The sequence below is a fragment of the Culex pipiens genome, chromosome 3 (genome assembly GCF_016801865.2).
Source record: "Culex pipiens pallens isolate TS chromosome 3, TS_CPP_V2, whole genome shotgun sequence".
In the NCBI taxonomy this organism is placed as follows: domain Eukaryota; kingdom Metazoa; phylum Arthropoda; class Insecta; order Diptera; family Culicidae; genus Culex; species Culex pipiens.
This window is the reverse complement of record NC_068939.1, coordinates 165,497,584-165,514,885: the sequence shown is the minus strand read 5'-3', so window position 1 is coordinate 165,514,885 and position 17,302 is coordinate 165,497,584. Positions and strand designations below refer to the sequence as shown.

General features: G+C 34.0%; 1 protein-coding gene across 2 annotated transcripts in view; it reads left to right on the top strand.

The window, feature by feature from the left end:
- Positions 1–1,092: 1,092 nt before the first annotated feature.
- The window catches only part of LOC120419243 (inositol-trisphosphate 3-kinase A-like), a 54,925-nt gene continuing 38,715 nt past the window's right edge, over positions 1,093–17,302 (top strand). The window contains exon 1 of one of the 2 annotated variants that reach the window (XM_039581906.2): positions 1,093–1,383. In XM_039581906.2, coding sequence (XP_039437840.1) covers positions 1,108–1,383 — 276 coding nt within the window. In that variant the 5' untranslated portion in view covers positions 1,093–1,107. Of the gene's footprint in view, positions 1,384–11,329; positions 11,871–17,302 lie in introns of those variants that run through there. The other variant, XM_039581901.2, reaches the window with a different exon arrangement.

The window sequence follows — 17,302 nt, the reverse complement described above, 5'->3', positions numbered from 1 at the left end:
ACTTGCTCACTCCAACAGGCGTTGCACCAGCATGTTGATGGTGTTGGTGGCCGCCCATTGTTCTTTATTTGCCTTTGCTTCTCGCTCGGTTTTCTTCAACCTTCGATTGGAATGGGTAGTCAAAATCTAAACGTCAAAAGACTTGGCGCGTTTGTTTTTTTGATGGCGCTTGCTTATTATTTACATGTTTCGGGATTATTTTTCAAGTGAGTGACTAACTAATATGAAAAAGAACATGTTGCCAGTAGTTGGAAGCAAATTTATATCTTAAGCGCTTTGAAATCGTTAGCGCAAGTGAAAAGATATTGATGGCGACTTTCGTTAAGCAGTTAACCTCTGATCTTGCGTGTGGATGTGTGTGCCACCAAAATGATGAGAAATGGTCTCGCGAAATAGAAATTATGATCAAAGTGCATTAAATTTGATATTTTTGGCCAGTAAATGGCATAAATTTGCGTGCTTGCTTGGGGCGGTGCTGTTGTTGGTAAGTTTATAGCCTAAATAGTATTTTTGGAGCTTTAATTGAGCATCAAACTCTCCATATGACGAAGATAGGTGTTTGATTAGAAAGGGTATATTTCCTCTATCTATTTTTAGACATTTTGATGGGTTTCATTAGTAGCGACTTCAAAGACATATTATTCGAGTTTTAGAAGAAATGTCAATAAGTTCACGTGGTTTATGGTCGGTCCTTGTTACACTTCTGAAAAAAGATGGAGATTTTTGCTTCAAGTTAAACATCTTTTAAACTAGAAATTTGACTAAAATAGGGTTGGCAAATGCGAGAAAACAAACGGTTATTGACATTTAATGAGAAATGGCTTAAAGAAGATTTTGTGACATAGATTTCAACACGTTTTCCGTGGAATATCTACTTTCTTTATCATTTTATCCGAATTTTCAATCGAAAATTTGGTTGCTTTAATTTTAAAGAAAAGAACTCAAAACAAGCGCGCCTTTGTTTATTTAGAATTGAAGTTCACCAACAAAATTTCCATCATTTTTGCAGGTTATTTAATATGAGTGAAATGATCAAAAAATCAAGTGAAAAAATGCCGAAAATTAATTGGAGAAAAAACCTTTTCTAAAAAAAAAAAAAACGCAAAAATGTCCCTCCTGTCGTCGTCCTCGGCCACCGGTCGACCCCGGACGCTGATGGAGGCCCTGCTGGCGAAGAAGATCGAGGCCGCCTCCCAGCAGCAGCCGGGCGGCGGCGGCGGCCCGGGCGGATCGCGGCTCATCCGGACCGACTCGATGGACTCCTCCTCGTCAATTGGCTCGCTCGTGCTCGGAGAGGACGTGTGTCGGTGCGACGACTGTCTGCTCGGAATCGTCGATCTGTACACGATCGGACCGCAGGAGCGGGACATCGCCAAGAAAAAGGTAAGAGAGGGTGAGCGAGAGCGCGAAGAAGCTTATTCAAGAGAGTTGAATGCGCTCGTGTGAGAGAAGCTTTGCAAGCGACGAACCCGACGATTAATGGTTTGCTGGGTTGAGCTTTTGAAATGACGTGGTTTGCAATCTGAAATGTAGTTGGCGTCCTCATCGCGCAAAGCTTTCGTTTGCTGAATAGTAAAACTTAACTGCTGTTGAGTTTGAGCTTTTAAGTTTGGGGTTCAGAAGGTGAGGTAAAAGCATGACTTTGTTTATGTTTTGGTTTTCCTATCACGGTCTATTGTTCTTTTGTTGTTGTTTTGGTTTTCTTGGCACGGAGAGATGCACTAACACTAATGAAAACCAAGATTTCGAGTACCTATGATATACAGCCAATATTACGCCCTTTTGAAATGTTAGTCTTGATATATATTTTATTTCAAAATATTGTTTTCGAAAAGATCGGATAATTTCACGAATGTTTCATATTTTAACATTGAAAATCGGACCATTAGTTGCTGAGATATCGACATTAGAAAATGGTGAAATTAATTGGTGATTATCTATACTTCAATCTAAACAAGAACAGCAGTTTTTTAAGATTTTTGTTGGTTCTTTGTTGCTCTTTGGATCTTAAATGAACCACAATTTCTAATCCAATGTGATTCAAAATAAATAAGCTTAGCTGATTTGAAACTTTGTTTAAAAAAACAAAAAACGAAAACAAATAGAATAACACCAGCCAATGTATTTTTTATAAGTTTAGGATTTCATGTTTTATATAAAACATATTATTTTTAAGTCGCTACCGCCTACTGGGAAAATCGGAACTACAGGCTGAATAGGCGCAGGAGGGCAATACATTTGGAAATCGGTGTACTAATTATTTTGCTCTGTTTTAACCGAAATTAATTAAAAAAAAAAATCAAAACATAATACAAAAAATGTGGCTTTATCAGCTGTCTTAATTCGTTAATTTTGTCCAGATCCCAGAGTTTGATGAAAAATGATAAAATATGATATTTTTTAAGCTTTAAAACATCAATATACGTAAATTTATTACCAATTATTTTAAAAATGAATTAAATTAAATAGAAAATATTAAAAGCGCTAGGAATTTTGCGGATCTGTAAACTAATTTTAACAATTTTCCCTAATAAGCCGAATTAATGCTGATATTGCCAAATACAAATTTTCATACTTTTAAATTCGTATCGATTCCTATGTATTCAACTGTTCGTCTTTTTTCACAACCAATTCTGAATTTTCAGACCACAATTTAGTTATTCTTTTTTAGTTTCGGGAATTTCCGGGACAAAATATAAAAAAATCCCGCGAATTTTGACCCAGGAATTTCCGGGATGGACGAATTAATTAAAACTCTACAAAGTTGTAGATAAATCATTTTTTCGTAATTAAAAAATAATTCAAAAAAAATCAGAAATCTCCAAAAAGGGCAAAACATATTTAAATTTATGCAACTATTATTAAAGTTTATATTGCCCACCCCTTCATATTTGGCCCATAATCAGGGGAAAACATGTTTTCAAAATTTAAAGGGAACTTTTGGTCTGAAAACAAAGCCTTAAAATGCCAGTCTTCATCCATTCCTACAAATTTGTTAAAAAAATCCTTCAAAAGATACAGATTTTTGAATTTTGCGTGCTGCCAAATTTGTTTGGAAATTGACATGGCCAAACAGATGATGTAAAATTGCAGATCAAAAAATACAACAATAAAAATTGGAAAAAGGAGAAGGAGAAAGAAGAGAGGATAAAATAAAATTAAATTAAATTAAAAAAAACATGATGGCTAAGTCTTAAAAATTGCCACTTTATTTACGTCGAAAATTTTTATTTTTATTTCTTTTTCTTTTATAATCCAAAACCATGATTTTTTGATGTCAAATTGTTCTTAAGAATCAGCCTGCAATGAAATTATTATTTTCAAATAGTAAACTTAATTGTCTTAAAATTTTAAATAAGAATCATCACATAATGTTTTATACTTTATTACAGGTGTAGTACAGTTGTAATATACATCTGAAAAAACTATATATATTTTCTTGAAGCTATTTTTTTGCTTCTTTTCCTGGGAGGCCCAAAAATACAAATTTCTAACAATATTTCTTTTAGGTCCTTAGATTTTTTGGAGAAAGTTTGAGAAATTTGTTTTGGCCAAATGATGGGAAAATTTCATTTTTTTTATTTTGAAATCAAGACTAACATTTTTTTTAACTTTTACGCTTTTTTTAAATATTAGAGTTGTTCAGAGAATGTCTCAAATGTTTGATTAACATTGAAAATAGGGCCATTTTTTGCAGAGATATTGGTGCAAGAAAATAAAAGGCAGTTTTAACTTTAAAACCCTAAATTTGTTTGTTTGTTTTTCTTTAAAGTTGGTACAAATATTAAATAAAAAAACGTTACTTAATCCACCTTAAGGTGGATGGTGCCTTCCTCACATTCATGTCGTATTTTTGGTTGTATTTACAAATTAATTTAAGAGTTTTTTTTTTATTTTATAAAAAAAATTTCTTCTAATTTTTTTTTATGAATTTCAATTTTCAATTTTCAATTATTTTTTAACCAACTCTCAGAAATAAAGGAGAAAATGGGGGGGCTGTAATTGAATTTAAAAGTGCTGATATACCAACATTAGATACACAATGGAATTGCATGCAGTCCCTCTAGTCTTAGTAAACGATGTCTTATGAGTTGTATATTTAAGTAAAAAATTCGTGTAAATCTTTGTCGAGACAAAATGATGTATTCAGCAACATAATTACTACAGACTTTTTCCAGAAGAGACGCAGACACTGCTTAAGCAATGTGGCAACCGGGAGATACGCAAGCTGCGCGACTCTCGCGCGTAAGCATAAAGACCCGGCCGTTGAGGTTATGCAAAAATCACCCTTTTTTGTAGCTACAAAAAAACTTTTTCACGGCATAAAAAAAAATAAAATAAAAAAAAAATAAAAAATAAAAATGAAAAATAGAAAAAAAGTACTTCACTAAACAGAATGAAATTTAATAGGGTCTTAGGGGACCTCAAAACGAACAAAATAAGGCGGGTCCGGCCAAAATCGGTTCAGCCAGTTCTGAGATAATCGTGTGGAAAAAAATCATGTCTACACACATCCCCATAGACATTTGTTCAGAATTTGATTCTGAGTCGATAGGTATACGTGAAGGTATATCTAGGAGGTGTATTTAAGAAGTTCTTTTTTCGAGTGATTTTATAGCCATGCTCAGTGTGGTGAGGAAGGCAAAAAACATACTTTTCTATTTTCTGCGGTTTTGTCTCTTAAAACATATAAAAAATCTCGAAAATCAAAAAATACCAATTTTGAGAAAATTTATATTTTGTGAAAAAAGTTTATCAAAAATTTGGCATTTTTTTACGTTTACCATATTTTCTAAATAGTCCCCATCCTATAACTTTTCCGAAGACACGAAACCGATCTGAAAAATTCCTTCAAAAGATACAGATTTTCGAATAATAACGTTGGATATGGGTAGCTGCCAAAATGTATGGTGCCTTATATGGGTAAACCAATGACACAAAATGGCTTCTTTAGTCATAGGAAAGACCCCCAAAAAGTTTGAGCCAAATAAAAAATTACATGAAAAATTCATGAAATCGATCAATTTCGCAGAGAATTGCTCATTTTTGAAAAACATTGTACTAAACCGTGCTTTTGCAAAGTTTGGGTAGATTTGCAATAAAATTATTAGATTTTTTTTAAATAAATTTAATTGTAAAACTTTAGTTTTGCGAAAAATCATATCAACATATTAAGTAGGTAACAAACAAATCGTACATGGTATTCGGCAAAAATCGTCACCAATATCTGTGCGAACCTAATTCATTAGCGGCGAAACATTCCGTCACGATTCACGAACCTGAGAACGGGGGAGGTGGCCCAAACTGTATCGATCGAAGGAGGCTGGCCAGTTGGGCTAGCTGGCGCTGCCAAATGGGGTCCCTAATTGAGCGGTAAAAATGCACCCATGGCCTGCTGGGTTGACTGGTGACCAATTGCGCCACAATGAGGTGCAAAACTGGGGACAAAAAATTGGGTGCAAAATCGCGGTGACCTGCATTGGTTCGTTGGTTCGACTTAGAAATGTTAATTATGGATTCTTTTTTGTCTTGAGATCCTTAAATGGAAAGGGGACCTCGGCGATCGTGACTTGAAACGACGATGAAGAACTACAAAAAATATTAATGCAATTTTTCAGCACAAAGATTGCCAGGTGCAAATGGAAAGTGACGGTAATGATAGGGTCGAATCGATCGATCTGGAGCTGGCTCGTTATTTATTGATTTTTGTGCCCAGTTGGGACCTTAATGAGGTGATTTGTGACCATTTTGGAAGCTGGTGGGCGCGCAATCGACAACTGTCGGGAGAGTGAATGCTTGATTTTTTTTGGGGTTGAATTATGCAATCTTGTTGGAAGTCTTTTGGGTTTTTGAAATCTTAATCAAAACTTTTTGATTTAGTCAACAATCTCCGCATATAAATCAACACCATAAAAAATATCCAACTTTTTTTCTAACCTTTCTCCACACTTCCTACCCAACTCTCCTCGGACGAATGCGCACATCAATCTGGTTTTCCGGCCAGGCTGTTTCGGATCGTGCGTCATTCCGCAGCATTTTTGCCTTATTTCGGGGGGTTGCCAGGTGAATTTAATTCTTCTCACACGTACGTTCCGCAAACTGGACCGGAGAAAATTTTCTTAGAGGTTGTTCACTTTGGCTTTAAAATGAAGGCTAGTCGCAATGACGTCAATGTACTTTTTTTTTGCAGAAATCCACGCGGAAATAGTGCATTTTGATTGGTCAATCAGCTTTTGAAGTTTTGAAGAATCGAACCAAATACACTTCTCGGGTGAGTTTTCAAAAAGCCGTAAGAGCCACCGTGACCTCTGACACTAATTTTCGCTTTTCTCCTAAATTAAACAAAATTTCATTTATTTTTAGTTTGGGGCACTTGAAGGACGTGTAGATGAACAATCTCAAGCATTTTTGATATTGGTTTTTCGTAAGTAGGTCGAATACCGATGCAAAAAGGACTTTGTTTACCAATGGCTCTTACGGCTTTTTGAAAACTAATCCGAGACTTCTTCTAAGACAACAGTCCCGTTATAACTCAACTCCCCCAAAAGTGCATCACTTTTGGCAAATTGCTGTCCTTCTCCATTTGTTTCGTCTAAATTGCCCGTAAGGTCACCTCACCATAACAAAACCGACAAACCGATATGACGCAGGTACGAGATTTGTGAACGCATTTTGAACAGCCTTCGATGTGTGTTTTGAAATTGTAATTAATTGTGATTGTGTGTTCGTTGGCTCGCTTCATTCTGCAAACCCCAAACCCCAGCTTGTCTGGTGGTTATACTTTGATGCACTATAACGTATATACGCTGGGGGATATCCAATTGACGTACATTCGGAGGAAATTAATCGACTTGCAAAATTTTCGTCAATTAATTGTGTTTTTTCTTCTTTTTTATTTGCAGGTAAACACCGTGTTCTAGATTTTTAATGCGAGCGATTCTGAACTGGTAAGCTTTATATTGAGTATTATTACAATCTGATATGAACTGAGGGATAATTTGTCTTGAGAACATTCTTAAAAGAACTATTACTCTCTTTTTATTGTTTATTCAAAATAAACCTTTTTTGAAAATCCGATTTGAACCTGTTATAAATCTGATTACACATTAAGACAAGTTTTTTTATTTTCATAAGTGCTTTTTTATCATTTGTTTGTTTAAAGAAATAGTTTTTTTAAATATAATTATTTCATGATTTACTTAAAAAAGTAAATATTGCATGACAAGTACATGAAAACAACTTATTTATACTCTCGGCCAAATTGCATTAGCAAGGCGTCATCCATAAAGTACGTACGCTCTTAGGGGGGGGGGGGGTTTCCGTTGGTGTGACAAGATGTGACGAAGGGGGGAGGGGGGTGGGGTTTGGGAAACTGTGACGTCACGCAAGGTTTTTTATGATTGCATGATATTTATTCGAAATGTCTACAATTAAATTAAATCCTCTTTTCTTAAATTGTTTGCTTACTATTATTCAGAAGTATCACATTATAATTAGGTTTACTAATTTTTAAAAGACACAAAACTGTTTTTCATACAGCAATGTTTATTCTAAAAAAAATAATAATTAGACAATTCATATTAAAATTGGCAAAAATACCAAAATTTTGAGAGTTTAAAGAAATAAAAACTATAAAAATCCCATCAAAAACAAGGGGGGGTTCAACCTTGTGTGACAAAGTGTGACATAGGGGGGAGGGGTGGTTAATTTTGGCCGATTTTTGCGTGACATACTTTATGGATGACGCCCTGAATTGGCAACCACTAAATTTTAGGAAGATAAATTAAATTATAACTATATTTTGATTTTTTATTCGTTATTTCGTTTGGAAAAATAACTAATGAAGGATTATTATATTTATTACTTATTTATATAATATGATTAATATCCCATACATTCAAAAACTCAATCAAAACTATTTTAGTGTTAGCTTAAATTTGATGAAAAATAAGTTTTCTCGGTGCATCTAATAAGACCTTATATTAAACTGGTGATATTTAGGAAACTATTGGTTCAATTTTTAATGTAAAAAAAAGAAACAATTGTGAAATTTTCTGTACATTTCTGTAGAAATCATTTTGAATTTTTAAAACCAAGGATAACTTTTGAAAAGGCTTCGAACACTTATTTTGGACATTTTCGAATATAGGGCAAGTATGTGAAAGTGATTTTTTTAATGGCCTAAAACTGATCAGAATGTTCCATTGCACAAATAATTAGACTTCTATTTTTAATTGGGTGGTATTTGCCAAGAAAGGGTGGATCCAGAAATTAATATTTTGACAATTCGTTTTTTTGCATTTTTTTAATATGACTGCATTATTTTGAATGCTTTCCGTGTACCCAAAAAGCAATTTGCATCATCAGTTTGTAATTATCATGATGTTTTATTATTTTTTAATCAAGACCAACATTTCAGAAGGCCCAAGCATTCAATATTGCGCCCTTTTGAAATGTTAGTCTTGATTAAACAAAAAATAAAAGTTTTTTTTCGAAAAGATCAGAAAATTTCAAGAATTTTTCAAATTCTTACATTGAAATTCGGACCATAAGTTGCTGAGGTATCGAAATTAGAAAATGGTGGGATGTTTGAGTGAGACTTAGAAAACATCAATTTTCATGTTTTTAAACCTTTGGATGGCAATATCTCATCAACTAAGGGTTGTATCAACAAAGTTCAAAAAAGCGAAGTATAGAGAATTTTCTCAGTTTTTCAAAAATATTTTTTCAAGAGTGGACAAACATGGGCACAAATTTAAAAAAATGAATAACTGCGACTATTTCCAAAAATGTTACCTAAAAATGTCCATAACTTGAAAACCGTGCACTTAATGAAAATTTCACTAGTATACTTTTTGATTGCAAATTCGATTTTAAATCGAAAAAAAAGTTGAAAAAATTACCAGTATTTCGATTTTTTGAAAAAATCAGTATTGATTTAAAAATTCATAACTCGGTCAAAGATTTTTTGCCCATTCTGGAAATTTCTGAAAAGTTGGCATTTGATGTCCCCTAAAACATATCAGAAAATAAAGAAATTTTTTAAATAGTGTTATTTTTGCAAATCAAGTTTTAGTGACAAAAACTGAAATTAAAAATCACCAAAAAAAATTTTACCGTGTATCATTTTTTTCAGTGTAGTCCTTATCCATACCTACAACTTTGCCAAAGACACCAAATCGATCAAAAAAATCCTTCTAACGATACAGATATTTGAAGCTGCCAAATTTGTATGGAAAAGTATATGGAAAAACTAATGACGCAAAATGACTTTTTTTGGCATACCGAAGGCACCAAAAGAGTTTCAGCCGGATTAAAAAATACAAAAATTAAAATTTAGAAAAAAATACTGATTTCGTAGAGAGTTGCTTTTTTATGATGAAATTTTACCTCAATTAAAACTGAAAAGTGACATTACACCAGAAAAGTGGTAAAATTACTCATTTTCAGAGGTTTTTTTCTAACATCAAATTTACCCCTTCCCAGATGAAATATTACCATGATTTTATACTGTGCAGACTTGAAACACTTATTTTCGTCATTGTGTTTTATTTCCAAATAACTTTTATTAGAAAGAGAAGAAAATTTTTCAAAATTTGCATTTTTTTAATTAAGTATCGGATTATGAGATGATCAATGTATGAGAGCTAATTGCGTAACACAGAAAAAATGCCATTTTTGAATGGCCATATTTCAGTAACCAGAGGCCATAGCACAAAGTTAAAAAAAGGCTAAATGCACTAGAGGTGGGCAAAATCGCTCTTTTTTAGGAGCCGCTCATTTTCGTTCGCTCATTAAAAAGAGCCGCTCTTTTGAACGGCTCTTTCGCTCTTTTTCAAAATTTGGATGAAAAGGTTTTTTTAAGAATCGTGTGATTTTATAACACTTTGGACTTTTATAAATTATTTGATTAAAAAAAAATTAAACTGAAAACGAGAAGATGCCCTTGAAAACCATAGGTCTTGGATGGTGGTCTTCATGTCAAGATTTCTACTCGAACTTAAACATTCGAGTAATAGAATGGCATCCAAACTTAAATCTAGCATGCCGGAAAAATTGCTTGTAATTTTAAAATTGTATTAATTTCTACATGAATTGAAATAATGCTAATATTTTATTTGGAGAATATATTCTGTGAACTTTTTCTACATTCTGATTGAACCGATATTCAGTACATTTTTGGTAAGATTTTAACAAATCATTTACTTTTGGGATTAATTTTTATAAGCATTGACATTTTTGAAATTGCACTTTCAATTCTCAAAAACAAATTTAATACTATTTTTTTTTTTAAATTCAGTTAATTATATTTATATCAAAAATCATGTCATCTTGAAACGGTTCTTTCAAAAGACCGGAGATTAAAAAAGAACCGCGGTTCTTTTTTTGTGAGCCACGGTTCGTTCGCTATTTTCAGTGAACCGGCTCTTTGAGCGGCTCGCTCTTTTTTTGCCCACCTCTAAAATGCACATTCGATTTTTTTTCTAAAATTGTCAAACATGGTAATATTTTATTTATAATTTGAAATCGGTGCAATTGATCAAAATTTCGCGAAGTACTTTTTTATAGAAAATTTATTTTTTCCCTTAAAAAAATAGAGAAAAATTGGGTTTTAACCTTTTTTGTAATATTAAAAATCACTTTATGTTCAAAAAATCATAACTTGGTCAAAGATTTTGCGCCCTTTCAGGAAGTTCCTGAAAATATGACCTTCAAACACCAAAAAATAAAAAAAAATTAGTTAAAAAATTCATCCCTCCAAATTTGTATGGAAAATTATAAGGTGATGCAAAATGTCTTTTCTGGGCAAACAACCAACAAGTTTCAGCCTGATTAAAAAATACAAAAGTAATATTTTTAAAAGGGTAATTTTGTAGCAAATTTTTCAACAGTACAAAATCTAAATTCAGATTTTTGTCTGCCTCGTTGTGCAATTAAATCTTGCCAATGTTGGTAACGTTTTCTTACGACGTCATCAAAATTCAAACTAACAACAAATCTCAGAAATCCCCACGAGACGATCGCGCACGTTTTCTGTCGTCGCAAATGTGTTTATGTGTGTGCATCAGCAAAACATTCGCTGATGATGACGCGACGCGGCTTTCGTCATCATCTTCTCTCGAGCAATCATCATCATCATCATCAGCTGGAGTCCAAAAGCGTAAAACCTGAACCTGGGAACCTGCCGGCATTCGCGCAAATCTTCTCCACACACAGCATCACCGACCGATTCGGGCGCGATCTCACAACTACCGCTGAACGTTGCTTTCGCGAAACCAGCCTACTTGGTCGCGATCGCGCGCCGCCGAAGCCACGCTCGAGCAGTCGCGATTCTGCGGTTCGCGCGAACGATCGTCATCGTCGGCGCAGCCTGCTACGCGTCGCCTTGGTTGTATTTGTGAGGCGTCATTATCACACCGAACTAGTGCATCTTGCCCGTGGCTACTTAGTCCGGTGCTCGATTTGTTGTGTTTAGTCTAATCGCAACCGTTGAACGCAGCGAACGTGGCTCTCGCTGGAGAATACCCTTTTAAGTAGAGCACTAATACAGCCTTAAACGGGGTTTAGCTTTAGCAGAAGAGCAGAGGAAGATCAAAAGCAAAAAAAGTTGATTAATTATCAAAAAAAAACTGTGTTTCTTTTGCGACGACACGACGACTTTCACCGAACTTTGCACACACAGTGGTTGCTGCGATCTCGCGATCTTCGTGCAAAAACGAAAAAAAACTGTTTTAAGGTGGAAGCAGAATCGCAAAAGTGCGTGCGTGTGCGTTTCACCTTAACCTGTTGCGTCGTCGCGTTCGAAAACAATAGTTTCGCAGTGTGTGAGGGGAATTGTGATTTTTTGTGCCAAAAGGGGAGAACAAAACGTAAGGGATCAACAATACTACAAAATAGCACTGGTGGTGATGATGCAGGGAGAGCGGTTTGTGACGTCAACGAAAAAAAGCACAACATTTGCTGAAAAAATAATAATAATATGCAGCGTGCGCAGCAAACCCACTAAAGCAAAAATGTAAATTTGATTGCGAAAGTGGTTGTGCCAGGTTTTCAGCAAATTAGCTCGACTTTAGTGTGCGAACTTAAAAACGAAAAAAAAAACAACAAATTAGCATGTATTCGCTAGTTGCACACTACACGTCGCACAAATACATACGTAAGGGAGGAAAGATGTGCTCTGCTTTTCGGTTGAACTAATCATTTGTTTGTTTGTTGTTGTTTTTATCTGTCGCTTATCTGTGGGGTTGAGAGAATGTCGCGCACACTGTTGCATTTTGGAGATATTTGGGTTTGTGTGTGGTTTCGTAATGAATACACACCGGCCTACTAATTGCTAGTGTTGCCCCTTTAGTGAGGGGGTTTAGGGCTGTGTTTACTCAGCAAATTGGTCAATTAAGCTGTTCTGATGAGGGCGATTACCTGCGCTGAAGTCAGTTGAAAAATGTCGTTTTGAAAATGTTTTAATGGTGCAGTGGCGTTGTGATATTTTATTCTTATTTTCTAAGAATATGAAATGCTTGTCGGGTTGATTTTTATGAGTTAAACCCGTTAAAACCAAACCCCACACTTAAAAATTCGCCAAAAATCATTTTTTAACCAATTTTGAATCATTCAACATTTTAAATCTCTTTCTTTTCATGTCAAAATTAGTTTGCAGTAATTTTTGTCTTGTTCAGATTTTGAGATTATGTCCAGATATGTTATGACTTATGAGTAATTTCCCAAAAGGTCCTATGTGCCATGGGTTTCCTATGATGATAGGATATTTTGAAAAATTAAGCGAGAATTCTATCCATTGAAATATAAGTGTTATGCACTGCTGAAAGGTTCCTCTGAAATTCTGTATGGCTCTTACAAAAACAATATTTAGTTGATAAACCAAAGAAAGGAACTGAATTGAATTCAAACTAAATTGTCTCGATATTTTGGGTTGAATGTTTAACATTGTTTAACATTTTTTGTGTGTCTTCTCAATGTCCATTATATATCTCTTTAATTTTGTAATGTTTTTAAACAAAATTGGCTTGCAGTTTTATTTGTTTAGTCCCTCACTATTTTTTAAGCAGTTTCACAGAAAAAAATCAATTCCCGTAATCGTGAATTAAGTTCACGAATGTGAGATCCACGAAGGAATTTATTCATGAGTATGGTGCATTTCGTGGTTCTCATAATCGTGAACTGATTTCACGGTTTCGAGAATTGATTTTTTTCTGTGTTGTGTTAACTTAATAGCGTATGATTAGGCTTGGTGATTTTTCACGATTAAAAATTGCAATTTTCACGGAACGTGGTAATTGTTAAAAAAAAACATTAAAAATCTTACGTTAAATTTACAGAAAGTTTTTTTTTGCTTTATTTAACACATTTTTGAATCAAATCTACACACTTTCCACGGGGACAAATCATCAAATTTTGTAAAATGGCCCGATTTAAAAAAAAATTAATTAAGTTTACGAAGAAAAGCTGATACAATACTATCGATGCTCCAAATAGCTCTGATTTCGCATTCGTTTATCGCTATTCCAATCGAATTTTCAGTTCCTTCTATTAGATTACTTCCATTATTGAATTCTATATCCTGATTGCTTCCTTCACCCTTGTTCCCTGAAATATCGACCTAAAAAAGTCGACTGTATCAACTGAATCCATTACAACTTTTTCAAAAATGCTATTGTTCGATTTTTAAAAAATAAAATAATTTATTTGAATAAAAAATCTGAGCGAACGTTTAAAATCATGTCACAAACTTTTATAGACAATTTAAAAATCTTCTACTGAAAAACTTTAAAAATCCAAAAAAATTATATTGAACATGTGCATAAAACTTAACTAACCAAAGGCCAATATTCAAAGAAATTGAAATTATTATTTGAAGAAGCATAACTCCAATTTTCAATCTTCTTCCTAACTGTTAGATCCAACCATTGCATTTTGTGATAAATTGATAAATCTGTTTTTTTATTTGCCTGATTCTTATTTACTTCATTTAGGTATCCATGGCATTCATTTATTAGTAAATGTTATATTTATGTTTTAAAATGTCTAAATTTTAAAAATTTCTCGCTGTCCGCGAAATCGTGAAAATTCGCTAACCCTATTTATGATTATATTTCAACAAATAACGTATAAACGTGTAGAGAAACACTTTTTCACAAATTGATATTTTAAACTTCAGCAATAGTATTAAAATTTAGAAAATTGAGAAAACATCATTAAAATTTAGAAAATCATCTTAAATTTTTCAACTTTTGTATTGTGGTTTCTTGCCCCTGTATTGCATTCTCAAAACTAGTCTCAAATGCAAAAATCGCGTAAGAAAATGTTGAAGAGGAATTGGGGAGACAAAAACATTGAACAATATCGCAGACAAAAAAAAAACAAAAATATATGTTCTTGAATTCATAGATATTTTGTCAATATTTGACTGAATAATATTGAACATCAAAATCCACAAAATTAAAAAAAGATTTTTTTATACTTAAATAACTATCGTGTCAAGTCGTGTCGTGTTGTGTATCGTCTTTCAAGCTTTTTTTTTGATAAAAAAAAGATTTATAAATATTTTTTTTAAAGATCTGCTTTTTGCCAACCTCTTTTCTTGCATAAAAAAAGATTTTGAATGATGTTGGAGGTTTATGATGGCATTTTTGCCTTCCTCACCTCACTTGGAAAGGCTATAAAATCACTTGAAAAATGAAATTCCTAATTTGACCTCCTAGACCCACCTTCACGTATACATATCGACTCAGAATCAAATTCTGAGCAAATGTCTGTGTGTGTGGTGGGATGCTGATCAAAAAATTTGCACTGGGTTATCTCGGCACTGGATCAACCGATTTTGTCTGTTTTGGTCTCATTCGATCCGTCTTGGGGTCCCATAAGTCGCTATCGAAAATTATAAAGTTTAGTTAAGTACTTCAATAGTTATGCTAAAAAACGATTTTAGCAAATGTCCGGAAGATTGTAAAAAGGATGGTTTTTGTAAGAAACCCCGTCATGTTATACATTTTTAGGAAGGTATTGAAAAGACCTTTCCAACGAGTTCAAAAGGTTGAAGAAGACAACCCTATCAAAAGTTATAAGCACTTAAGTGTTATTTATGTCAAGTGCCCACGTGGTTTAAGGATGGTCCCTATCTTGAAAGACTAATGTTTAAGTTTTGCACTTTGAATTAAAATTATGAATGTTTTTTTTTTGAGGTTTATTTTTAAATTTTTGTCTGGTTTCTGTTTTTAATGTTATTGTCAATAAGTTTCATTTTTTTTATTTATTTAGAAATTTTGTTTGGTGTTAGATATTGACATTTTATAGACAGCTTATGATTTGTAATTTTAATTGATTTTTGTAAATAAGTCATAAAATCCACAATTTTGCATGAAGTTTGTTTTTTTCCTTGATTTTGTGATATCTCATGATTACATGATACCCGTAATCGTGCATACGTGTTAACCATTCTACAGCCCTTGGTCTTTTGAATGTTCGAATTTTGCCACGATCATAAATATTTTACAAAAACTAAAAAAATGCATTGGCCTTATTTAGAGTTTTCCGTTAATGTTTAAGTTTTAGAAAATTGAAAAAGCAGTAGTCCTAAAACAATCACCAATATATTTTTATTAGTTTTTAGTTTTGTTTCTTTTCTCTGAAAAAAGTATAAGGCAAAAAAAGCGTTTTTGGTTAACAATAAACATTGTTAAATTAGCCTTAAATTTGTGATATTATTTTTCAAACCGATGAAGTATATTTGTCTGAGTGCAATGATCCTTTGTATGACCGCAATGGATTTAAAATGGATTTTTAAATCAACTAAAAAAACTTTGCGGCCTTTCTTGACAGAAAAGGTTTTACTTGATAGCTCGTTCCAAGGGAACCATAGTTGATCCGTCGAAAATATGATGTCTTGGCAATTATTATTGTTTTGCATTGAAATGAAAAAATGATCAGAAATGATTTTCAATCGTGTTTTTTTTACCGTTGTTTATGAAAAATGGCTTTTGGACCCTTTTGCACTTTTTTCTGAATTCAAAATTAGAAGTTCAGCTTCAATTTATTTTGAAAAAAAAATGGTTGTGAATTGCTAAAAACACTCTTTTAGAAGTGTTTTGTGAAGTTTTTTAATTGTGTTTTTTTAATGATTTAAACCAGTTTGAGTAATTTAATTTATCAAAAGCTTGATCAAAAGGTTTTTTTCAGCAAAAAAAAGCAAACCGAAATTATCGAGGGGATGTAAAAAGCAAGTTTAATAAATTAGAAATCATATTTTATGTTTTTATGAAATTTCAAGTCAAAATTAAAGGAAAATTGAAAGGTGAGCTCTGGAAACAAATAAAGGCAACCATATTTTTTTGCATTTTGATGAAAAAATGTTATGCATCGGTGGCCCCCTCGTAATTTTTCGTTCAGCCTAGTCAGCGAGCAGTATTCGATAACTGGGCTATGTTCTAAGCCCAGTTACCGAACAAGTACTGTACTTATACAGTATGAATATTGCCAACATGATGATCAGTCGGTTTCTAATAAATGAACTTTTTCCTGATCCTTTAAAATGAATGAGCAGACGTAATGAAGCCATTGTCTTTTAAACACTGATAGGCAGCCTATTTATATTCAAAATTGACTTCTCGTCACACGTGGCCGTCAGCCTGCTTCCAACCTGATCGCCGCTCAGTCTGATCAACACCCCCCAGATCAGTAACAATCCTTGTGCAATAATCACCCAAGCTAGATTCTGTAATCTGCGCCATCCGATCGTGGCAGGCCACGTGTGTGTGCGCCGTTGTCACCGCGAGGTCAATTAGCCGAGGTTATCTCCTCGCTCTCCCTCTTCACCTGAAAAGCAAGATCCGGTGGCCGGTTGCTGCGATTCGCACCTGTAATTAGACGGTCGCTACGGCAACAAAACAAAACTGGAGAATCTTATCAGCAATAGAGTCTCACCCACGACAACGACGGCGACGTTCGCCTCGGCAACCAGGTTCAAGACCTGTTCCGAGTCCGAATGCGGTGGCCACCTCGAAGCGGGTCTTGCCAAATAAGCCTTTATGTGCCGTCATAAATCTTACCTGCCGCGTCCTCCGAATCGGATGCCAATATGTTTTTACAGTAGAGCCTCGTTAGTTTGACAATTTCAGTCAACTAGACTATGACTCTTCAGTTTGACGTTGCAACGATCGAAAAATCGAGTTCGCACTGTAAATCGCCGCAGATTGTCAATGTTCCGACTTTGGTGCGGCGGCCATCGGGGTGCGGTGATGCGCGGTGGTCCGCCCCAAAACGGGAAACTTGCCAACAAGTGTTTGTT